Here is a 23,170-nt window from a genome sequence, read left to right on the forward strand (position 1 = left end):
TTGATATAGACACGAGTACTGTTAGTGTTGTTGCAGGCTGCAAGGGTCGGCTTGCACTCAGTCACGTACAGTCGGTGAGAAGGCACAATAGCCAATGGCATGGTGGGGTTGCACTCTCCACGCACCCTTGTTTTTTTGGACAGGCGGATTCGCGAAGCCAGCCCCGCCAAAACAGTTGGTGAATGAAATTATTTCTACGGCAACCCCCCCCCCCCAAATCAGACCACACAAAGCCCCAGATTCAGCCGCCGACGGACGTCTGTAAGATAGCACACGCTGCTTCTGCACATTTCGACGGCAGTAGGGGCGCGACTCTAGAAACACCACGTCACACGCGCTCCGCAGGCACTACCGACCAAGCGACCTCACTCCGTTGCGAACAACAACACACCGAACCGGGGCCGCACCCCACGATACACACGACAAACACACGCATACGACATGTCTGTCCTCCCTGCCGAGGTGCACACCGCGCTGGCCACCCTGCTGCAGGGTCTCCAGTCGCCCGATAATGTTCAGCGTACAGCCGCCGAGCAGCAGTTGAACGACGAATGGGTTGCCCAGAGGCCCGAAGTGCTCTTGATGGGCCTCTCGGAGCAGATTGAGCTGGCCCAAGACACCTCAGTACGCCGTTGATCCGGTGCAAATCGTGCATCTTAGCTTACAAGCCATGTTAGACACGGACATTCGCCGCCGTCATCTTTAGGCGACAGTCGTCGAAACCACGAAAGGCGCCCTCTGGTCAGACGGCCGACCTCTTCCTGACCCTCAATGCCCCCGAGCGCGAAGCCATACGCGCAAAGCTCCTCCAGTGCCTCGCCAATGAGACCGACAACTCAGTACGCACAAAGGTTGGAGATGCCGTAGCCGAGCTCGCTCGCCAGCACACAGATGAAGGTACGAGGAAACGGCACATCTCACACAAACATGTCTAAAACCACCTAGGCGTTGCATGGCCGGAGCTACTGGGCGCATTGTTCCAGGCCAGCCAGTCCGCAGACCCCGCGCAACGCGAGAACGCCTTCAGGATATTCTCGACAACCCCGCAGATCATCGAGAAGCAGCACGAAGATGTGGTCATGACTGCCTTCAAGGGCGGCTTTGCCGACAGCGAGACATCGGTACGCTTCCCACATGCACATGGTCATGCTCAGCTTACACCTCACAGGTCCGCATCGCATCCGTTGAAGCCTTCGCGTCCTTCTTTCGCTCCATCACCAAGAAGGCCCAGTCCAAGTACTACTCTCTCATCGGAGAGATTCTCAACATTCTGCCACCCATTAAGGACTCTGGCGATGCAGAGCTCCTCTCCAAGGCCCTCGTCTCGCTCATCGATCTTGCTGAAGTCGCGCCCAAGATGTTCAAGCCTCTGTTCAACAGCCTCGTCCAGTTCAGCATCTCCGTTATTCAGGACAAGGATTTGGGAGAGACGGCCCGACAGAACGCCTTGGAACTCATGGCCACGTTCGCCGATAACGCTCCTCTCATGTGCAAGAAGGATGCCAACTTCACCAACGACATGGTCACCCAATGTCTGTCTCTGATGACCGACGTTGGTGCCGATGACGATGACGCTGAAGAATGGAATGTTTCTGAAGACTTGGACGAAGAATCTGATTCAAATCATGTCGCGGGAGAGCAGTGCATGGATAGGTTGGCAAACAAGCTTGGCGGACAAGCCATTCTTCCCCCGACTTTCAACTGGCTACCTCGCATGATGACCTCTTCAGCGTGGCGCGACAGACACGCAGCTCTCATGGCTATATCAGCCATCTCTGAGGGATGCCGTGAATTGATGGTTGGCGAGCTAGACAAGGTGCTGGATCTCGTCCTGCCAGCGCTCCGAGACCCCCATCCTCGTGTGCGATGGGCTGCCTGCAACGCCGTCGGCCAGATGTCGACCGACTTTGCTGGTACCATGCAGGAGAAGTACCATCAGGTCGTCCTGCCAAACATCATCCCAGTCCTGGAATCTTCAGAGCCTCGTGTGCAAGCGCACGCTGCTGCCGCTCTCGTCAACTTCTGCGAAGAGGCTGAGAAGGACATCCTTGAGCCATATCTTGACCAGCTGCTTAACCATTTGCTCATGCTTTTGCAGAGCCCTAAGCGCTTTGTGCAGGAACAAGCATTGTCTACCATTGCCACTGTTGCGGATTCTGCAGAGGCTGCCTTTTCCAAGTACTACGATACCCTTATGCCTCTTCTATTCAACGTTCTACAAGAGGAACAGTCGAAGGAATACAGACTTCTTCGTGCCAAGGCTATGGAGTGCGCAACTCTCATTGCTCTGGCTGTCGGAAAGGACCGTATGGGCCAGGACGCGCTCAACCTTGTACAACTGCTTGGCCGGATTCAAAACAGCGTCTCCGAGGCTGATGACCCGCAAGCCTCATACCTGCTTCACTGCTGGGGCCGCATGTGTCGTGTGCTAGGACGGGAGTTTGTTCCTTTCCTTGCCGGTGTCATCCCGCCACTGACCGAGCTTGCTGGAGCCAAGGCTGACATTCAGCTGCTTGATGACGAGGAACAGGTTGCTCAGATCCAAGATGAAGAAGGCTGGGAATTGGTTCCGCTCAAGGGCAAGGTTATTGGAATCAAGACCAGCATCCTCGATGACAAGCACATGGCTATCGAGCTCATCGTAATCTACGCGCAAGTGCTAGAGGATGCTTTCGAGCCCTACGTGAACGATATCATGGAGAAGATTGCCCTTCCAGGTCTAGCTTTCTTCTTCCACGACCCCGTACGAGTCGCTTCCGCCAAATGTGTCCCGGCATTGTTGAATGCATACAAGAAGGCCCACGGTCCCGAATCGGCAGAGCTGGGTGCACTCTGGGGACGTACTGTCGAGCGCGTCCTTGAAGTTCTCAGCACTGAGCCTGCCATTGACACTCTTGCCGAGATGTACCAGTGCTTCTACGAGTGCCTCGAGTGCATCGGCCGCAACTGCTTGTCGGATGCACACATGACCACCTTCATCGAGTCCGCTAGGACTGTGCTTCAAGACTACAACATCCGCGTCAAAGAACGTCTAGAGGAGCAAGCCGAAAACGAAGATGGTGAGGAAGCCTCGGAAGATATTCTCTTCGCGATCGAAGATGACCAAAACCTTTTATCAGACATGAACAAGGCATTCCACAGCATTTTCAAGACCATGGGTACATCGTTCTTGCCTCACTGGGCAGGTTTGATCGAGTTCTACAGCATGGCTGTTGTCAACCCCGACCCTACTCAACGCCAATGGGCGATTTGCATCTACGACGATGTGCTGGAGTTCTGCGGCCCAGAGTCGTGGCAATACAAAGACCAAATCATCCAACCCCTGATTGACGGTATGCAAGACGATGTTCCTGCTAATCGCCAGGCGGCAGTATATGGTGTTGGTGTCGCAGCTCACAAGGGTGGAGAGAACTGGTCAGAATTTGTTGCTGCTTCCCTAGAGACACTTTTCCAGGTTACACAGAGGCCCAATGCCCGCGCGGACGACGATATCTTTGCGACAGAGAATGCATCGGCTGCGATCGCCAAGATCCTACACTACAACGCAAGCAAGGTCGCCAATTGGGATAGCGTGGCTGCAGCCTGGATCGACACCCTTCCAATTACTAACGACGAGGAGGCTACGCCATACGCGTATGCCTTCTTGTCCCAGCTGATTGAACAGTACGTCTACGCGTCAGACAGGATACGCAAGGGAACTTCGCTAACTTTTAAACAGGCAAAACCAAGCCGTATTCTCCCAGCCCGCAAAGGTGTTCAACTACGTTGTGCAAGCTCTCGAGGCCGAGACTCTGCAAGGGCAGACCGCGAACCGCGTCGTCGCATCCGTCAAGGCGCTCATTCAGGCGACTAGCACCGATCTCGGTCAAGCTGCAGCGACTCTGACACCGGAGCAGCAGCGTACCGCGCAAGCCTACTTTAGCTAGAGGTTGAGTAGGCCATTCTCGGACGATCAACTTTACGGACTTGTGGAGAAAAATTCACATGGGACACGATGCATGAGCGGCGTTCGATTTGGAATTGTGACATGAGCACACTAGCATGAAGACACGATGCAAGGAAATGCCGTGAGGATCTCTGAGCCTCGTCATGATTCCTAAGGCTGGCGAAGTGTGGAATGGCATTGTTTTTGCGGCGGGATGCTTGTTTTGGTTAGGTTAGGTCAGGTTGTTTCACACAGATTCCCCCCAAATGTTTCCCCTTCATCCCCTCATCCACTCCGATTATGCTATCGATTAGACTCGGCTGGTCTGGCTTAGTGTAAATAAGTAAATTACCATTACTTAACAGCCTGTATCATGTACCATGGTGATCCATTGCAGTATGCTGATTCTTCCCAACGACTATCAAAACGAGGCTGGATTAGGATAAATGTAGTTGGCAAAATAGTCAAGGAAGAACAGCTCAAGTTGATCGTGTATTTGAAGCATCAACGCCGGCCGGTCCATCTACGGCCTGGAATCGCTATGCTAGAAGGGGATATAAACACCAAAAGCGCCTCGAAAGTATATAGCACCGTCTTTAGACAACAACAGCCCAGCTACGCGCCCTCACTACCAAACTCCTTTGTCCACTCGGCGCTGCGCTTCAAATCCTCGCCACTAACAGTCGGTCTTGAAGCCTTGATTGCCTTGACAAAATCCTTGACCTTGAGAGGCGGCTCAAGCAATTGATCGCCATCCAGGTCTGTCCATGACTTCTCCTCCGCTTGTGGGTCGCCAGGTGAGCACGGTGTCCACTTTGTTTGACCGTCTACCTGGACAGGCTTGTAGTGTGTCGCCGTCTGGATCAGTCGTATAGGCTGCATGAGCGCGTCTTGTACTGCAATGGAAATATCAGATCCAGAATACCCTTCGCTGAGCTCCGCCAGCTTCTTGTAATCGGCTTGATTCAGCTCGCAAGGCGTATTACCGACTGCGAGCTCAAACATCCTCATCCTGGCAGGGGTGTCTGGCAGTGAAATATGGACTCGGCGCTGGAATCGTCGTCGAATGGCAGAGTCGAGTTGCCAGGGGATATTGGTTGCGCCGAGAATGAGCACGCCCTTGGAATCCTTGCCTACACCGTCCATCTGCACTAGCAGTTCCGTCTTGATACGTCGCGATGCTTCCGACTCTCCTTCACCTCGAGGTCCGCAGAGGGCGTCAATTTCATCGATAAAGATAATCGAAGGCTTGTTCTCGCGAGCCATGCCAAAGAGTTGTTTTACGAGTCTGGTATAGTGTCAGTTGCCGTTTCGCATCAACACATGTTGTTTTGACCCACCGTTCTGATTCACCCATCCACTTGCTGACGAGATCGGAACTGGAGACACTAAAGAATGTGCTATTCGCCTCGGTAGCGACCGCTTTTGCCAGGTAACTCTTACCCGTACCAGGGGGCCCATAGAGTAATATGCCCTTCCATGGTTGTCGCTTCCCAGTAAACAGATGCGGAAACTTGATGGGTAATATGACAGCTTCCTTGAGTGCTTCTTTCGCCATCTCCAGACCTGCTACGTCTTCCCATCGAATATTGGGCTTCTCGGAAAGAATGGCGCCTGCGAGCGCACCGCGGAGCTTTTTGGAGTCGGCGTCTTGTTCGCCCTCATCCTCGTCACTATTAGAAGTTAGTGTGGGAATTGGTGCTTTTTGTGTGCGGAGGGAATGCATACCCTCCGCCTTTTCCACTTCCGCCTGCTGATTTGCCATTGGATCCCATAGCTGCTGGCTTCTTGCGATTCGAGGCGTCATTTTGATTCAGATGCTGCTTGAGCTTCTCTGCGCGCTCCATGTACTCGGCCACCTTGCCGCGGATCATGTCCTTGGACTTCTGGTTCTTCTCCCCTGCTGAGTATTAGCATCACTGTCGGTTCCGTAAGGACGGTCACAGTACATTTGAGAGCGAGCATGAAAAGCTCAACTGCGTAAGGAGTCAGCGCACAAGTTCATATGGGCTATACATGAGGCTACTGACGAGCGCTGTAGTACAGCTGATATGCCTTCTCATATTCTCCTGCCGTGTCCGTCTCAATTGCCTTTTTGACCGTCTCGATGGCCCGGCCGAGAAAGTCGGCGTTACTCATAGCTAAGATGGAAGATTCGTGGAGGCTTCAGCGAGCGTGAATCCTGGGGCGCGCGCCGCTTGAGTTGTGAAGGATGATTGTACGAGCGGCGAAGGGCGATCTGAGTGGGGCAATCGCGTGTTGTTTGCCTATGGTTTCGCGAGGTCGGGGCGACTGTGTGAGGCAAGGAAGGAGAAGGCAGCTGAGGGCGACGGTTCTTGAGCGGAAAGTGACTCGGAATCGGCTTGTCGAAACCGGGCTTGCAGTCGTACACAAGAGCGCTGGAGGTGACCGTCGTTCTAGGTACGGCCAAGGCACCTACCTAGCCCCGCGTTACTTCTAACTGCATTGAGAAAGTTCAGCATCCCACTCGCGACTTCCGAACAAGACTGGGGCCAACTTTCTGTAACGCGTTACTCAGCATCACCAAAGCCATGGCAGACGTGCAAAAGAAGCTCCAGGCACTATCTGACAGCTACCAGGGCCTCCAGGCCGGTAAGGCATTCGCTCTGCTTACGAATTCGTTGGTTAATCTCGGAACAGAGCTCGGAACTGCAGTAGAAGCACGCCAGAAGCTCGAATCACAACAGCAGGAGAACAGTACGGTCAAGAAGGTGGGACTCTACGCACACGAGGTCGGAACCCGTACTTATCGCTGCCACGACAGGAATTTGACATACTCGACGACGATGCGAACATCTACAAGCAGATCGGACCAGTACTGTTGAAGCAGGACAAGACAGAGGCCGTCATGTCGGTTAATGGCCGCCTCGAATTCATCGACAAGCAGATGTAGGTGGACTGATTGAGACGGAAGAGGTTCTTTTCTGACTGGAAGCAGCAAGGATATCGAGAAGCAGATCCAGGGAATACAGGACAAGAGCGAGAAGATCAAGGGCGAGGTATGCTTTCTGAATGCGTCTTGCTGCTTGTAATGTTAACAAATGAGTCAGATTATCCAGATACAGTCGGCGGCACAGCAATCGCAACAAGCGGCGGCGTCGTCATGAGACCGGAGTACGGCAGATGTAAAATAAGAAGATACCCATTGCAACCAAGAAAAGTTTTGCATCCACCACGAAAATTGACAATATTATCTACAGCAGGAATCGTCCTGGATCCTTCACAAGGATTGTCCTGTCCGGTTACGCATAACAGTAAGAACTAATGGTCGGCGAATGGGACTTGGGATTACTTCCGGGGTATAATTCATGACGATTCAGATTAGTGGATCTCTGGAGAAGGCAGACTTGTGCCTCGCGACTTCTAGCCTGGCGCTCTTACAGTTATGTCTCCCAACGACAGCGACAGCGATCACGACTATAACAGCAGCTATGACGATGAGATTAACCTAGAAGAGCAGGAATCAGAAGAGCAGGAATGGAATACGCCATCTTCGCCTGGCGACATGCTATTGAACAACAAGCAGCCTCTTGCCGTGGATGTTCCGGCTGAGAGCGTTATCACGATGGCTGAGACAATCTTACCTGCCTTAGCATCAGTATCTCCAGGAATGTCTACCTTTTCCCTGTCATTACGAGAACACCTGTTTATCAGCCTCCGTTCAAGATACCGCCTTAGACCCGTAACTCCACAACGTGATCATCCGTGAACCCAGAGGTTGACCACATCTGGCAGCAGGCAATGGATGCTGAAGAGATTCTCGACATCATGGGACATGATAAGCCCGACTGACCAAACATGGACGACCGTGCGCTGTGCAAGTACAATAGGAGCTTTAGCGGTACTTTGCACTTTGACTCAACACATTCAACTACGGATGAGGGCTCCTCCACCAATCAAGCGCTTCGGACGAGTCGCTTCTGAATACTGGTTGACCACGATTGACGGTTACCACGAGGAGCATTTGGTGGGTGTTGTGAGGAAAATAGTTCAAATGTCATCGAAGGCTAAATCTCAATTGGGCAACATTGCTCGTCTTGGTGCGATTTTCTATTATGACAAGTAGTATGTAGTAAATGTCTCTATCAGACATGCTTGGAGTAGTGCTCTCTAGGGCATGTAGCTTCTACCGTTAGTGCATGTACCTGCCGAGCATCGGATGGCTGATCAGGCAATAAGTGGACCCCAGTCAGGCATCGACGACACTCCTGTAATGATGGAACACGACTTGAAGACGCACGACCTCTGTGGCCGTGGTTCCGAACGACTAACTTTAGCTACAGTCGGTGCATGAACGCGTCTCGGGAAGAATTTCTTTTGTTTCTCGGGGCGTTTGACGGCGCGGCTCGCCAATAAGCAGTAGGACACGGCAGAGAAGCTGTTACAGAAAGGGTGCGCTACGTATGCTTCTGTTGCTGACGGCCTAGCATGGAGTGGCTGCTAACGAGTGTGTGTCTGAGCGTTTGCACTGGCTCGAAACAGCAAAGGTGCCATGTCGTTCGGTGGGTGTGTGGAGTGGAGTGGTGCTGGTGTGCGGAGATATGTTCCACAGACGCTCGTGGGATTCACAGGCAGCCATGACAAGCTGCATCGCTAAGACAGTCGGAGATGACGACCAAAGGCATGCAAGCAGACAGCTTGTAGGCATGTCTGCCCCATCTGTCTGTAACAGGTGAGCACCAGCGCTAGAACAATCGAGCCATTGCCTCAGCCTTGACGCAGGGTTCCGTGATTGGCTGCGCGCTAGCAACAAACCAACGCCTTTTCGAGCGATGAGACCTTGACACCGTCCTCCCCCTTCACGTCTTGCAGTGAGCTCTTCCGCTCTTCCACCTCTCTCTCGCTGACGTTTCCCTTCTCTGTACCTTGATATATTACGCCGTTTCTTCTTGTTGCGCTGCTTGCCTGTGCATCCCGGCCAAGCGCATCCCCTGCACCCATCAGCCCTCCCGCGAAACTGGAACTCCCCTGATATTTCGCAACTCGACGTCCTTTGAGGCACAGCTGGGACTGCAGGACTCGTGTGCACACATTACTACCACCACCCGTGTACTCGGCTACCCACACTGTACGTCTGCCAGCATCCGGCATGCCATCACTTGTATCCGCCCGAACCATACTGACCAGAGGCCAGAATTTCAACCTCCCCACTGAACCCACGGTTTCCCACGCCCACCGCCGCCATGTCTGCCAGCCATATAGCTGCGAACAGGAACAGCACCCCCGAGGGTTCCAGCTCGCTCCGCCCACCCCAGGCCCGAAGCTCCCTCGGTGCCAACCACCATCTCCGTGCCTCCGCTGATCTAGGCGGCTTCCCCTCCCCTCTCGCCAACCGTGGTATTCGTCCCGCTTCCGAAATCTACTTTGGTCGCAACAACACACAGTCGGGTAACCCGGACGAAATGGAACGCGCTGCTCAGCAGTGGCTCGCCGACATCGACCAGTATGAAACCACACTCGAAGAGATGGCGACCGCGACCCTCGACCAGGACTTCAAGGACGAGCTGAGCGCTATAGAGCAGTGGTTCCGCGTCCTCAGCGAGGCCGAGAGAACTGCAGCGCTCTATGCTCTGCTGCAGCAGACGACGCAGGTGCAGATTCGCTTCTTTATCCAAGTCTTGCAGCAGATGTCCAAGAATGTGCCCATGTCCGGAGTTCTGTCCCCTGCCAATTTTGGAGAGAAGGGTAAGTCAGATAACTTCTCCAACGTCCTCCCCATGCTGACATGCGCCAGATCCCATGACACAGAAGCTGAGCGATGCCATGAGCAAGCTCAGCACGGGTGAAAACCGTCATTCCATGGGTCTCGGTCGTCCTCCGCCATCCCCGGGTGCTGGAAAACGCAACTCGGGCTTGGAGACATCCCAGATCAACCGCATGTTCCCGGACGCCGCGGCTGCTATCGCCAAGCAGAAGGCTGAATTCACCGATGTGGTCGGCGTTGCGCCGGCGTCCAACCGCAATAGCACCGTCGGAGACCGCAGCTCCCTGGCAGCTCCCACCATCTCTGCTCCCGAAGATAACAAGAGGGAGAACAATGCTCCGCCAGCATCACCCTGGAACGAGAGCGCGAATCGCCCCAAGTCTTCTGGCCAGCAGCAACACCAGCAGCCGCCAATGGGCCAGTTCTCTCAACCACCTCCATCTGCCGGTCTCCGCTCGCCTCGCCTCCCTCTCCAGAACGATAGCAACAATGTGCAGACCACTACACTGAACGCGCTCGAGGCCAACTCTTCCAACATGCCACTTCTTTCGCCCTCTTACGCCCCAGGTGGAAGCTGGGCCTCTCAATTGAGCACTCCCATGGTCGCCAACTTCCAACAGTCTAACAACCAGGCTGATATGGTAGCCAACGCCACTGCTATGAAATTGGCTGCCCTGTCCACTGTTAACAATCGCATCCAGCTGGATGATGTGCGCAAGTTCCGCCGTGCCCGGTCTTCGGACAACGGGCCCATGTCCCCTGGCATGCCTCAGATGGGCAATGGAAATATCCTCATGACCAATGAGCTGGGTCAGGTACTGACCCCACAACAGGCGGCTGCTCTTCAGGCCCAACAATTGGCCGCTATGCAAGGTCGCCGATCTCGCCCTAGCTCCCCTGGCTTCGCGATGCAGGGCCAGGGTATGGGTGCCATGGGTAACTTTACCTCGCCTCAGGCCAACGGATTCTTGGCTGCCGACTACGGTGGTGGTATGATGAACAACGGCATGGGCGCGTTGAACCTCGCTCAGTTCGGCCTTGCTGGCGGCAGCAATGATGGCCATGGCTTCCTTGGTGACAACATTGATCGCGGTCGATCTCCCCGAGGCCGTCGCGGCAGCTCGAAGCCTCCGGAGGACCCTACCGACCCTGGACTGCTTTCGGACATTCCCAACTGGCTTCGGAGTCTCCGCTTGCACAAGTATACAGATAACCTGAAGGATCTCAAGTGGCAGGAGCTTATCGAGCTCGATGACGAAGGCTTGGAGAAGCGTGGCGTCAACGCTCTCGGTGCGCGTAGAAAGATGCTAAAGGTATGCGATACCACATGATCTGAGATTGCAGAGTCCAGACAGCTAACATGATATTGCAGGTCTTTGAACAAGTCAAAGAGGCCCAGGAACATGGCAAGCTGCGATAGGCTCGCAGCTTGTCCCCACTGCTTTCTCACCTTCAATTATAGATACACGATGGAAAAGCGACAATCCCCAGCTGGTACGGATTATGCCCGTCAGGTCTGGAACGCATATGATTACATGTTTGGCATTGAGACCCGATTTGGATGTTGCTACGTTGGCCTGTCGTATCATGAAGGCTGCATGTGGACTTATTAGTGCAATTATTTCTAGTTTATGGTAGGGTAGAAAGGCTTGCGAATGTACGGAGATAATGACGGCACTTTACGTGTTGCATAGCTGAACCTACGTGCCGTGCCATATGTGATCATACTTGTTAACCACTACCAGCACGTACTCACGACTTTTGGTTATGCTAAGGCCCCAAGGACCGGCCCCCAAATGCACGCCTGACCCTTGCCGCCTCGGCAGGCGCGGCCTCCAGCTTGGAAAGGTGTCACAGTGTACAGCCAGTTCGGTAAGCCTTGAGAATGGTGCTTACCTCTTTGTCCCTTCGTATCAAGTTTGGTACTGGAAAGACTTTTGATTTTCTCATCGCACTGCCGTGCAGGGTGGTTGTTTATGACATTGCTCCAAACTACAATCAAGACCCTGTAGCAGCCTTCGCGTCATCTTCGCCCGAGGATGGAATCATCGTCCGATTCGAAACGCATCGACCGGGTAGTGCTGGCATGCGTACAGTGTCGCAGTAGACACGTAAAATGCGACTCTACACAACCAGTTTGCAGTAGGTGCAGGCGCGACGGGAAAGAATGTGTCTATCAGAAATCCAGAAGAGGAGGCTTGAATAAGGCTGCACTTGCGGAACGACGCTTGCGACTGCAACAGGAGGCTAGGAATCCACAGCGTTCAGCGACCCAACGCGATGATTGTTTCAGTGAAGAGCACAAAACATCGGCAATATCGTCATCTGATCAATCGAGTCTAGGGACGCCCACTAGCAGCTCAGCAGATGATTCCATACCAGTCGTGCCCTCTCAGAACCAACACAATCATGTGGCATTTAAAGTCGACAAAAATCGACTGTTAGAGTTATATTTCGAATACTTCTGGCCTCCCTTCCCAATCGTCCTGCCTTTGCATTACCTACAGTCGAGGCGTCTACAAGACAACCATGGGATAACCACCCTTCTATCTGTCTTAGAATGGATCGGCTCAATCTACGCGCCCTGGACACCATCAGAGCCCTACTATATGACAGCTCTGGAGGCCATTACATCACCGAACCTTACGCGTACGCCGTTCAATGTGCAGGCGCTAATGCTTTTCGCTCTTGCCGAGTTCCATTGCGATAATAGAGTCGAAGCTCGTAAGAAACTCAGCACATGTACCGCCATGGCACTGGAACTTCATATGAACGAAAGAGACTTTGCTCGAGCGTACGGTGAGAACGATTCAGTGCTGGAAGAGTGTTGGAGACGGACGTATTATATCCTTTACATCGTGGATCAGCATCTCGCCGTCGTCACAAATACGCCCTTCTATTCGTTGCTTCTGATACCAAACACGGTTGATTTACCGTGTGATGATGAGTGTTTTGAATCAGGAGTACGTTGGAATGGCATGACATCATGGTCGATAGGCTAATATGAGCAGAACATACCGCCTATAGCGACATGGTCTGAGTACCAAGTTCGTGAGTTTGCAGAGATTGAAGTGATCTACTCGTCAATAGTGTATCTTTATGACATTGCCATGGTCATCGCTTTTGGTAAGCACGCTTGATAGGCAACAGTCACCTACCTCATCTAATGACAGAGAATGGCCGTGGCTTAGGAGCTGACCATATCAGTCATGAATACTTTTCTCGACACTGCTGTAGTAAACGAGGTCCTGGTCGAGAACTGCGACACGAAACTCGCGATCTGGTCATCGTTGCTTCCAGCTTGCAAGAAGGATCCACTTCGACTAAACGGCCAAGTAGATGAGGTGATGTATGCTATACAGCCAGCAAATGTAACTCAAGGATGGTAGCTGATAGTACTTGTTCTAGGTTTATGGCACACATGTGTGCTGCAATGTAGGTGACCCCTTCATGTGTTACTATCGATATACTGACCAAGGCAGAACTATCTCTGCGCTGCATCGGCCTTTCTCGTCACTGGGATACTGTCCTGAGGAGATGACTACGCAAGCTTTCCAAGCACCTTCTCCCTTCACACTTACACCAAAAGCTGGACGAAATGCACATACCGCACGTGTACTCAAAGCGACAGAGATCCACACCAATCTCCTTGCAATCCCATGCGCCCTCGAAAAGCATAACATCTTCACCATGTGCATCACCTCACAACTCGCTGCCGTACAAGTGTCAGCGTGCACTTACATATTGGATGGACATGCGCTGTCGATCGGACGGGATCGTGTCCGTCTGAGTATCGGCTTCGTCAACACAATGGCGACTCTCTGGCCTCTCGGAAAGAAGATGGCAAAGGAGGTTCGGGCTATTGCACGGTCGTGTATTGCCGGTACCTGCACCCAGAATACCGTGGCCATGGATGCGGAATATGCGGGAGGTGAGATCGACTTGGCGCGTGATGAATTGGTGTGGCCAGTTAATCCTTCGGCGCAGATCGATATCTACTCTGGTATCGTGCTTCCTATCGATTGGGATGCAACGTCTTTTAGCTATTCATCGTTGACGTCGTCTGAGCTGGTGTAAAGAGGCCTATTTGGTTACGAACACAAATCTCCGCTTGAATAGCTTCAATAGATGATGAGCTGGTATTAAAGAAGCTGTTTCCAGATCAGCGTTGATCTGCACAACAATGCGCGATATGATGCAATCACGTCTCCAGCTCCTGCTACATTGTTTGTTTGGTTGAACGTACGACTAAGGACTAATCGCATTGCCTAAGCGATACTTGACAGCGGGCTAATGCGATGGAGACGTCAAAGCAGGAAGACAACTGTCTACACCACCTCACGCAAGAGGCACGCGAGCACCCCCATCTTTCGTCTGACATCTCCCCCAACCTTGGAAAATTGGCAAAAATCGAACCAGGGAAACGTGTGGTTCGTTATCAGTTGCCCAGCGGCCATATCTGTGTTACAGGTAGGGTAGCCGTCAACGTCATACCACAAACAGCTAGCTCTGTGCTCCATTGGCTCCAGCCCCCGCCATAGATCTGCCCGCCGGCATTGTCGTCCAGTAGTGGGCCCTTGCAGACTCGTCCGATGTCGAAGCCGACAAATTTAAAGCATGAGCATTTCCCTTTCGTGGCAAAACGTTGGAGTGCGACAGGATGACATATCAGCCCTTTGGCTAGACGCGATAATACACGGGACGCTGCCACTCGTTCATCATACTTTCCTCAAACAACGCTTTGCAACTGCAAAGTCAACGCGACAGGCCTCCCCTCGCGTCGAATCATCGATCATCGTCGTTTTAATTCTCCGAGGAACTAGACGCGAACGCGTAACGACACCATGAGCGATATCGAGAAACAGTACGACCCAGCGGTGCCAGATGCTGAGAAAGAGAGCGATGAATTGGGCACACAGCTGGAAAGTGTTGATCCAGTTTTCGAAGCAAAAATTGTTCGCAAGCTTGATCTTTTCGTTATCCCGGTGGTAATGCTGCTGTATTTGCTCAGTTTCCTCGATCGGTCAGTTTTAGGATTTTCTTGCTTGTTACACTGCTTTTTCGACTGGAGCATAGGGACGAAGAAACACAATTTCTGATGGATTTGGAATTTGGAAGTTGATGACTCGCTCGAGAAGCCCACTAACGCGACTACAGAGTCAACATCGGCAATGCGCGACTCTATGGTCTACAGGAAGACCTTAATATGGACGATTCTCAGTTTCAGACCGCAGTTTCGATTCTCTTCGTAACATACATTCTCTCTGAGGTGCCGTCGAATTTGGTCTTGAAGAAACTCACGCCTTCGCGATGGATAGCATTCATCACCGTCGCGTGGGGTATCATCGCGACCTTGACTGGTATCGTACAGAGCTACGGTGGCTTGATCGCATGTCGTCTGCTCCTTGGTGCTGTTGAAGGAGGTCTGTTCCCTGGAATGGCCGTTTACCTGACGTTTTTCTACACCAAACGCGAACTCGCCCTGCGCATCGGATACCTCTTCGTCTCCGCTGCGCTTGCTGGAGCATGCGGTGGTCTCCTTGCCTATGCAATTGGGCACATGGACGGCACAGCCGGTCTGCGTGGATGGCGCTGGATCATGATATTAGAAGGAATTCCTACTTTTGCCCTAGGTATCGCAACCTGGTTCATTCTTCCCAATACCCCAGAAACGGCCTATTTCTTCACTGCCGAGGAGAAGGCTTTTGCTGCAGCTCGTCTCAAGCGCCAAACTGGGTACACCAAGAAAGCAGCAGAGTTCCATTGGGACGATGTGAGGAAGTGCGTCAAGGACTGGAAGGTCTGGGTATTCTGCTTCGCACAGTTCGGGAGTGATACCATGCTTTACGGTTACTCTACTTTCTTGCCGACTATTATCAGGTCGATCAACACCACCGCTAGCAGCGCGATGATACAAGTCCTTACTATTCCGTGTTACGCACTGGGTGCGATTACGTACCTGGTTGTTGCGCGTTTCTCGGACAAACAGCAAAAGCGCGGATTCTACAGTATCTTGCTTGGCGTGGTTAGTATTGTTGGATACGCCATATTGATCAGCGATGCGAGCTCTGGCGTTCACTACGCGGGTTGTTTCCTCGTCGCGATGGGACTGTATGTTTGTGTTGGTTTGCCATTGGCTTGGCTTCCTACGAATCTGCCGCGATACGGAAAGAGGACAACCGCAACGGGATTGCAGTTGAGTATTGGTAATTGTGCGGGCATCATGAGTGCTTTTGTAAGTTTCTCTTCAGCTCCTAGACTGTCTATGAACCGTACACTAACGAAAACCAGATATATCCTACAGCGGATCGACCTCGCTTTATCAAGGGCCATGGAATTACTATGGCCATGGTGGGTTTTGCTTGTATATGCTACGCTGTTATGTGGTTTCAACTTGGACGTATCAACTCGAGACGTGAGAAGGGCGAGGAAGAGCATTTGGTCGAGGGAATGGCTGAGGAGGATATTGCTGAGATGGGTGACGATAGTCCCAGGTTCAGGTATACCATCTGAGGGATCGCGGAAGCCCATCAATCGACTGTGGTATTGCACACGATATCAGGTATAAACTATCGAATTATGTGACGTAGAACCAGTCGTGAAAAGTGTATGTGAGATTTCTAGGCGAAGTGTGATAGAGAGTCACCTACCAAGCTAACAAGCAAACTACTCACTTTGCGCCTTGAAATTTGTCACCGGAGTATAAGCACGCTTCTGCGTAGCACCCTTCTGGAACCATTTCAACCCAGCAACCTCCCAGTATGCCTCCTTAAATACCTCAGGATTATCGCGAACATACTGATTACAGGTTGCAACCCCAGTCTTTTTGGCACAAGACTTGTCCCGCTCAGCGCCTGCCCATTCACCGCAAAAAGCGATATTAAAGATGATTTTAAGATCTCGGAAGCGCTCAGAGAAGTCGCAACCGGAACCGCTGAAGTGGGCTATAGGTGTGCCCCAGCGAGATGGGTCGGGAAGGGTTGTGTTTGAAGAGAAATTTTCAGTGAAGCCGTGAGATTCACGAGGAAAGAACCAAACCGAGATTCCAATGGTGCTCCATTCCATAGCGTAGACACCGCCTTGAGCTTTGTTAAATTCCGTTCCGTACGAGGGAAGAGGCACAGCACCGCCGGTGTCAGTGTTACCGCTACCACCAGTTTGGATACCAGACATGATTTCGGGAGCATGAATAGAGCATCCGACGTTCTTGAGCTGACCTGGTGCAGCAACATCGCAATCGTCTGTAGACATAAGACCAGTGAATGGTGCCGCTTCGATATCGCCGGCTACACCAGATCCTCCTCCTGCTGATGTCGAGTTATCAACCATGCAACCCGTGGTTGTATGCAAGGTAACAGAGTTACTTTCGTAGTCGTTCACGCCCTCGAGGATGTCCACTTCCCCACCCTGGGGCCAGTCTGCCGAGGACGACAAAAGCCAAAAGGCCGGCCAAGACCCACATTGAGAGGCGGGCACTAGAGACGATCATACGAAGTCAGTGTATGTCTCACATGCAGTTTGTAAGGGAATACTCACTATGGCGGATGTCCGCTACGAGCAGGCCATGGTTCCAGCTTTTTTTGCTCTCAAGGCGAACGGAAGCGCGGCCAGCAGTGTCCTTGGTCGTGTAATCAACGCCCATGAACACGGACTGTGTATCCTCGAGGTAGCCAACTAGACCTTGCTTGATCGCATTCTCCTGGTTCTGGTACTTGACGAAACCCTTGGTTGGATCTGGGCCGTCGAAAAAGTCAAAGGCGGAGAAGAACTTTTTGTAAGTGAGGTCGTCGGTCAGTGTGTACTGCCCGCCTTCACTCTGGTGATCTTCGTGGGCGTTGCTCAGGGCGGCCAGCACCGTAGTAATGAGTATTCTTGAGCGCATGTCTTTGCGTCTGTCCTGCAGAAGCGGATGGCAATGATTGAGGTGTGCGTTTCAGAAAGCTAACGTGGTTTGCGGTGCAAGAAAGATTATATCCCACTGAAGGGATTAATATTGCGTGATAGGAAGATGGACGTGAAGTATAGCACGTGGTCTACAGTTGGTCTGCAAGAGACATTGTGATGGTAAAATGAAACGCTGTAGCTGTTGGACTCACAGTCGCACAACAGTCTATTGCCCCCTAGCTTCCTCATTCTTCTTTGTCATATAGGCGAACAATAACAGGGTCATTCCGGTCTCCATTCGCTATATTTAAGATCGTTCATGAGTTTTGAGGTCAGTGGTAGAAGTGAAGGTGAATGTGAATGTGAAATGAGATCGATGGTAGACACGATGTGTGCATAGCAGCTGCGCCTGGAAGCGCTAATGTGATTGAAATGTATTAGAGCAGAAATTGCAGATAAGTCGGCGGATTTCTCAAGGCTTCTCATAGCTGTCATCACGGTCCATGTCAATCAGCCGGTTCTCAAGAGTCAAGATGCCAAATACGTACTCACATTTGATATCTACCTACCTTCTGATCATACTGCTAAGCTTTCCCCACCGTCTTTCTTACTCTTCGGTACAATTTTCAAGCTGAAGTCCACATGAGGTACTCCTTGGTGTATGCTGCTTGTACTTACAATGTCAATATCCCCACAGACATACTTTTCGACGTTGTATTCCGTAAGCCCACCGCTTACTTCGACAAGGAATTGTTTCCTATCTCCAGTACCTCGCCCCCATTTGTCTTTCAGGTCTTTGGCAGCGACCTGAACACCCTCAGGAGTGAAGTTGTCCAACATGACGATGTCAGCACCAGCGGCGATAGCCTCATCTGCTTCGTCGAATGATTGGCATTCGACTTCAACTTTGATTGCGAAACCACCCGCCGCTTTAGCAGCTCTTACGGCGTTGGTGATGCTTCCTGCAGCGACGATGTGGTTGTCTTTCAGCATCGTCATCGCGCTCAGGTCAACTCGATGCGCATCCACACCACCCACTAGCATGCCATACTTTTCCACGAGTCGGAAACCTGGTGTAGTTTTCCTGGTACCGGCGAGAATATTTGGGTAGCCAGCTCCACGTAGAAGGGTAAGTAGACGATTAGACTTGGTGGCGATACCGGAGCAACGGGCGAGCGTATTGAGAGCCACTCGCTCACCGAGAAGGAGGTGGCGGACAGGGCCGCGTACCGTGGCGCAGTGAGTTACAGGTTGGAAAGAGGCACCTTCTTTGACGTGCCATTCCACACTATCAAACGTCAATACCAGATCTGACAATGTGAGTCACTATGATAGACGCACGTGCAGCCCAGTTGCCGGAAGACTTCATCGAAGAAGGGGACGCCTGCAACTATGCCCTGCCAATGTTAGCTAAGACCACCACGAAGGGTGCTGACACTCACTTCACTTTTCCCTAGCAATTTCGCCTCAGATATTTCCTCGCCCACAACGAAGCCACCATAATCGAAGCTCGGTGTGTCCTCCTCGAGCCATTCCGAGACCAATCGCTTGTACGTTTGTGGTAGGAGGTGGGCTACAGCACCGTGTGCTGGCGCGCCCTCAACTTTGGCCATATTGATGGGAGATGAGATGTGTCGTGATATGGTTGTAATGTGGCCTGAACAGCGCAGTATCCAAGTCAGAGGGCGGCTTTGGATTAGAGTGGTGAGTTCATCGGAACATCCGTCGGAACTTATCGATAGTAGCCGGCCCTAAGCGGCCGCGCATCGGATCCTGCGAGGCAGTCTTGCGTTCTACACGTCGCTGTCACATACGCGCATTCCACCTGCCACTTGTACGAGGGCATGTCTTATGGCGGCTATATCTCCTCCTCGCGTCCCCCCTCCAAGACATGATTATTCGCTCCCGCCGCTCTTCCTGCCCAGCGCCCTTCGCAACATACGTCCTCAACCCTTCGCCCTCTTCCGCATAATCTTCGAGTTTAAGAGCCGTTCCCAGCACGCGTAGAGACATATCATTAGGTCATTCTGTATGCGTCGGGATCCTGTCGCGAGTTGATAGCAACATTTGCGCCTGCCCCTTCCAAGGCCCCGGGAACTCACGGCTATTCACCATCAGACATGATACTTCAGGTCATCAAAGGCGTCACGGTGGAAGGACGCCGTCCTCGCAGACAAAAATGAACGCAGATAGCTGTGTACAACTCTAGCCCATGTTCGTGCTGTGAACAGCTGCGACGAGGACGCTGGTGCAGATAGACAGAGTGGTGTAGAGGTAACGCCGGCTACAATTGTTTGGATAACGGCGACACAAGCGCTATCCACTGGCCGGTCTTGATGCCCTCAATACAACACAAAGAGGAGATGAAGGCGTTGTGCGCTTGGTGTAATAGACAACGCGTGCTTGTCACTTATGTGCTGTAATTGTTGTTGAGACTGAAAGAGATATGAATGTTTGCAAGCTGAGTTTACATCACTACAGCATTGCCGCCAGACTTCTCTCTTGACTATACAGGTACTCCACCCAAGACGACACACTTATGTGGATTGGGCAATTTAGAGGAGTCAGGCATGTTGTAGTGCAGGTATGGCAATATCTTGGTAAATACAAGATGTAAGATCTTGACTCGAATTCAAAAAAAAATCCGATTATAGGATCCAACGCACCACCTGTACCACCCGTAGCCTTTTGTAAAACACCGGACTGTGAGGCACGTCGACTCAGGCATCCACACATCCATAATACTAATCATTGCCAGTATTAGCACCTTCGTCTCCGGCTTTGACTATCGATGGTACTTCTGCGCCATCCAAGATACCGTTCAGTCGTACATTTCGCTGTGACGTTCGTGTTATGCAGCGCTTGCACTTCTTGTTGATTGTAATGCTTCTTGCTTCGTTGAGTGTGCATTCGACCCCGGAGTGTTCGTGAGTAGTCGTGGATTTGAGGTGTCCACAATAGAAGTACACACGGTATGTTGTGCACATCTTGGGCTCATTCAGGGAGTTGGCAGCTGAGTATGTCAGAAAAACGCTCAGTGGTGGCTATGCACAGATGATGTACGGAGCATGGACAAGGACGGCGAAGCAAACACCAAGATTTTATACTAAAACCTGTAGTAAATTTTTTCTGAACGACACACTGTCGGCTATGATGATAATGCTTCACATAGTAGTACTGGTGCTTTCAATGCTCTATTAGCGACACACCTTTGACGTGTCCTTAATCATTGTCGAGTATTGATTCAAGGTCTGTGTATGAGGCCATGGGTGTCGTATATATCTTGGTTGCAGCGTAGATTCGCCAATGATTCCAAGCATCAGATCGTATCGCCAGTTATGTGCATTAGTCTCGCAGCTTAGTACGATTGTAATCATAAGGCCAGGAGCAATTTCATCTCCAATGATGAGAGATGCAAAGAGACTGAAGAGGGTAACAAAACAAAGCACTACTCATGTAAATACCTCCTAGTACGTCGTATTGGCCAGGAACGTGACAGAAAAGGACAGAAGGCTCAATGTAGGAAGAGTGACCCTAACTGGGGAAAGGCTCAAGACCAGTATGCATGAATGTTTGTACCCACATATACTTTACCATGACGTTCATTTGCACTCGCAAGGTCGAAACAAAGATATCGAACCCTACACACGATTGACTAAAGATCATGCTGCCGAAGCTCAAATAGCGCATAAATCGAGAGGGTGAATGGACGAGACCAGGCATGCATGAATAGAGCACGACGACTGAAGACAAGTGAGAAATGAACCCACAGACAGAGTGAGTTGATGTGAGAAATCGACGAATAGACCACAGCTGCAGATATTGTAATCTTCTAGCTCTGGGAGGAAGTTACGCACAGCTTTCCTAAAGCACAATGAATAGGATTCCGAGGAAGAAATCGATCTGCAAGAAAACAGCATTATATAAGCCGGGTCTCAGAATCGTCGCTTGATCGTACCGCAAAGTAGCATTGTGGATAGAGGAGAGCAATCCGGCGAGGCAGGGAGAGCTGACGTTGCCGATGCTCAGATTCTCGAGGCGATGCTCAGGAGCGGTCACGGGACTAAGTAGCCGCAACCGAGGATATTCATACGTTCGAGGCGACTGCCGTGACGCAGCAGGTACCGAATGTAAAGCCGGAGAAGCCACAAACGCCCACACAGCTATCGTCGACTCCAAGGGTAGATCTAAGTGACACGTCGGGAAGACCGGATGGGCTTAGAGAGGTGATCAAGGAGTTGGTGGATACGAGATGGGGACGCCAGAGATAGTGCTGCTGAGAAGGGACATTCCTCCCGGTGCGCGGCTGTGGAGATTTATGGGGTTATGAGGGGAAGCGGTTGTCATTGCGTTGAAACTGTGGAGTCGTAGGTCGTGGACACAACGTGCCGTTGAGACGAGATTCTGCAAAAAGTTCGGTATCCTGTATGGTGTTGATGCAACATCATATTCATCTTCGAAGTGGCCGTTTTTCTAGGTCGATAGCTCGTACCCTACCTTCCAAGATTCCATCCACGTGGCGGTGACTGCTGGACCCTAGCTTCTTGTTCCATGCCGCCAACACTCGTCTCACTTCACCTTTTCTATAGAGAGCTTCTGTTACCGAGGACTATCGCGCACGTTTCTGTAACCTCGTTCTCTATCGATATAGCAGACTGGTCACATGTCGCAGCCACTACTCTGAACCGAGCCGGAACAGTCTAGATGCGAGCATGCAGGTGGCCCACTTGAGTGACCCTATCGCGCACGCTCACACTGAGAAGTTCAGAAATATCGACTTGCTCCGGACGCATTAGTAGAATGCGATATTGCGTCGCCCATGGACAGACAAGGAAACCAGTATACAACACAGACGCTGTCGAAGGAATCGGGTGAATTCCGAGGTCGCAGGGGCCTTACTATCCATGCGCATCGGCATATTATGACGTGTGGTATAAGAAAGCCAGAGGCACCGCTGCTGGATGTCCCCGATTACTACACGAAAACATACCGAACACCTGAGTAATATACACCGCACGCAGTGCTGCTGTGCATATGTGCAGATATGCAGCAAATACTAATCCACCTGTTCGGGCTGGCGGGAGAAGAATTGTTCATGTACGGCTTGTCCAGAAGAGCCTGTGGGTAAAGTCCTCCTGCACAGTAGGTACGCCCGTAATCTGACCGCAGTCCGCCCAGTCGAAATTAGTCTGACCCAAGGACGACTCCTGTAACTGCGACATCTTAGCATGTTTGAGAAGCTTTGAAAAGAGAGAGAAGAACTGCCGAAACCCGTTGTGAGCTGCTAGCAACGCCAAAGTTCTCGTCCCGCTTCGCCAAGCATGGCGTTTCAAAATGACCACAATGAATGCATCTTCCCGCCACACTCGCATGCTCCACGAGTCAATCCCATGTCGGCCAAGAAAGAGCCCCGCAACACACCAGCCAAAGAGGAGGCCGTTAACAATTATGCGGCGTTGTGTAGGGCTCCTGTGTCGACTCGGTAAAATTTCCGCACCGACTTCGCACCCTGTTCAATCAAGCCGCCAGCTTGAACAGGATAAGAGCGTAGTGGAGCGGACATCGAGCTAGATATGGCGCTGTATTCCTTTCCTCTGGAGGCTGCGAAGTAACTGCCGATTCCTCTTTCCTGGCTC

At 51.8% G+C, this 23,170-nt stretch overlaps 8 protein-coding genes across 8 annotated transcripts; 5 read left to right on the forward strand and 3 right to left on the reverse strand.

Annotated features, from left to right (window-relative positions):
* Window positions 1-165: 165 nt before the first annotated feature.
* CC77DRAFT_954969 (ARM repeat-containing protein) lies at window positions 166-4,369 on the forward strand. The gene is made up of 5 exons (XM_018535469.1): window positions 166-624; window positions 678-897; window positions 946-1,121; window positions 1,169-3,663; window positions 3,719-4,369. Exons 1-5 carry the CDS (start codon window positions 442-444, stop codon window positions 3,924-3,926), a joined length of 3,282 nt encoding a protein of 1,093 aa, XP_018389655.1. The 5' UTR covers window positions 166-441; the 3' UTR covers window positions 3,927-4,369.
* Window positions 4,341-6,335, reverse strand: CC77DRAFT_1016616 (vacuolar protein sorting-associated protein-like protein VPS4). The gene is made up of 5 exons (XM_018524242.1): window positions 5,956-6,335; window positions 5,875-5,901; window positions 5,654-5,825; window positions 5,266-5,598; window positions 4,341-5,213 (listed from the first exon to the last, which is right to left on the reverse strand). The coding sequence occupies exons 1-5, from the start codon at window positions 6,062-6,064 to the stop codon at window positions 4,541-4,543; spliced, it is 1,314 nt and encodes a 437-aa protein (XP_018389656.1). The 5' UTR covers window positions 6,065-6,335; the 3' UTR covers window positions 4,341-4,540.
* A 142-nt stretch (window positions 6,336-6,477) lies between these two features.
* Window positions 6,478-7,053, forward strand: CC77DRAFT_1057460 (Prefoldin; the record flags this gene model as incomplete). The annotated part of the gene is made up of 4 exons (XM_018528013.1): window positions 6,478-6,657; window positions 6,711-6,835; window positions 6,885-6,945; window positions 6,997-7,053. The coding sequence occupies 4 exons, from the start codon at window positions 6,478-6,480 to the stop codon at window positions 7,051-7,053; spliced, it is 423 nt and encodes a 140-aa protein (XP_018389657.1).
* Window positions 7,054-7,974: 921 nt separating this feature from the next.
* Window positions 7,975-8,604, reverse strand: CC77DRAFT_1016619 (hypothetical protein). The gene has a single exon (XM_018524243.1). It carries the CDS (start codon window positions 8,592-8,594, stop codon window positions 8,370-8,372), a length of 225 nt encoding a protein of 74 aa, XP_018389658.1. The 5' UTR covers window positions 8,595-8,604; the 3' UTR covers window positions 7,975-8,369.
* A 525-nt stretch (window positions 8,605-9,129) lies between these two features.
* CC77DRAFT_1028159 (hypothetical protein) lies at window positions 9,130-11,070 on the forward strand (the record flags this gene model as incomplete). The annotated part of the gene is made up of 3 exons (XM_018526425.1): window positions 9,130-9,631; window positions 9,681-10,963; window positions 11,023-11,070. The coding sequence occupies 3 exons, from the start codon at window positions 9,130-9,132 to the stop codon at window positions 11,068-11,070; spliced, it is 1,833 nt and encodes a 610-aa protein (XP_018389659.1).
* A 333-nt stretch (window positions 11,071-11,403) lies between these two features.
* On the forward strand, window positions 11,404-13,804 carry CC77DRAFT_1016621 (hypothetical protein). Its single transcript, XM_018524244.1, has 5 exons — window positions 11,404-12,613; window positions 12,662-12,776; window positions 12,858-12,999; window positions 13,059-13,085; window positions 13,133-13,804. Exons 1-5 carry the CDS (start codon window positions 11,690-11,692, stop codon window positions 13,725-13,727), a joined length of 1,803 nt encoding a protein of 600 aa, XP_018389660.1. The 5' UTR covers window positions 11,404-11,689; the 3' UTR covers window positions 13,728-13,804.
* A 432-nt stretch (window positions 13,805-14,236) lies between these two features.
* Window positions 14,237-16,236, forward strand: CC77DRAFT_1016623 (MFS general substrate transporter). The gene is made up of 3 exons (XM_018524245.1): window positions 14,237-14,673; window positions 14,808-15,885; window positions 15,942-16,236. Exons 1-3 carry the CDS (start codon window positions 14,495-14,497, stop codon window positions 16,161-16,163), a joined length of 1,479 nt encoding a protein of 492 aa, XP_018389661.1. The 5' UTR covers window positions 14,237-14,494; the 3' UTR covers window positions 16,164-16,236.
* An 80-nt stretch (window positions 16,237-16,316) lies between these two features.
* CC77DRAFT_981151 (nicotinate-nucleotide diphosphorylase) lies at window positions 16,317-19,356 on the reverse strand (the record flags this gene model as incomplete). Its single annotated transcript, XM_018536073.1, has 5 exons — window positions 18,977-19,356; window positions 18,876-18,931; window positions 18,134-18,822; window positions 17,187-17,534; window positions 16,317-17,125 (listed from the first exon to the last, which is right to left on the reverse strand). The coding sequence occupies exons 1-5, from the start codon at window positions 19,145-19,147 to the stop codon at window positions 16,317-16,319; spliced, it is 2,073 nt and encodes a 690-aa protein (XP_018389662.1). The 5' UTR covers window positions 19,148-19,356.
* Window positions 19,357-23,170: the final 3,814 nt, after the last annotated feature.

This window comes from Alternaria alternata, assembly GCF_001642055.1.
Source record: "Alternaria alternata strain SRC1lrK2f unplaced genomic scaffold CC77scaffold_3, whole genome shotgun sequence".
NCBI lineage: Eukaryota > Fungi > Ascomycota > Dothideomycetes > Pleosporales > Pleosporaceae > Alternaria > Alternaria alternata.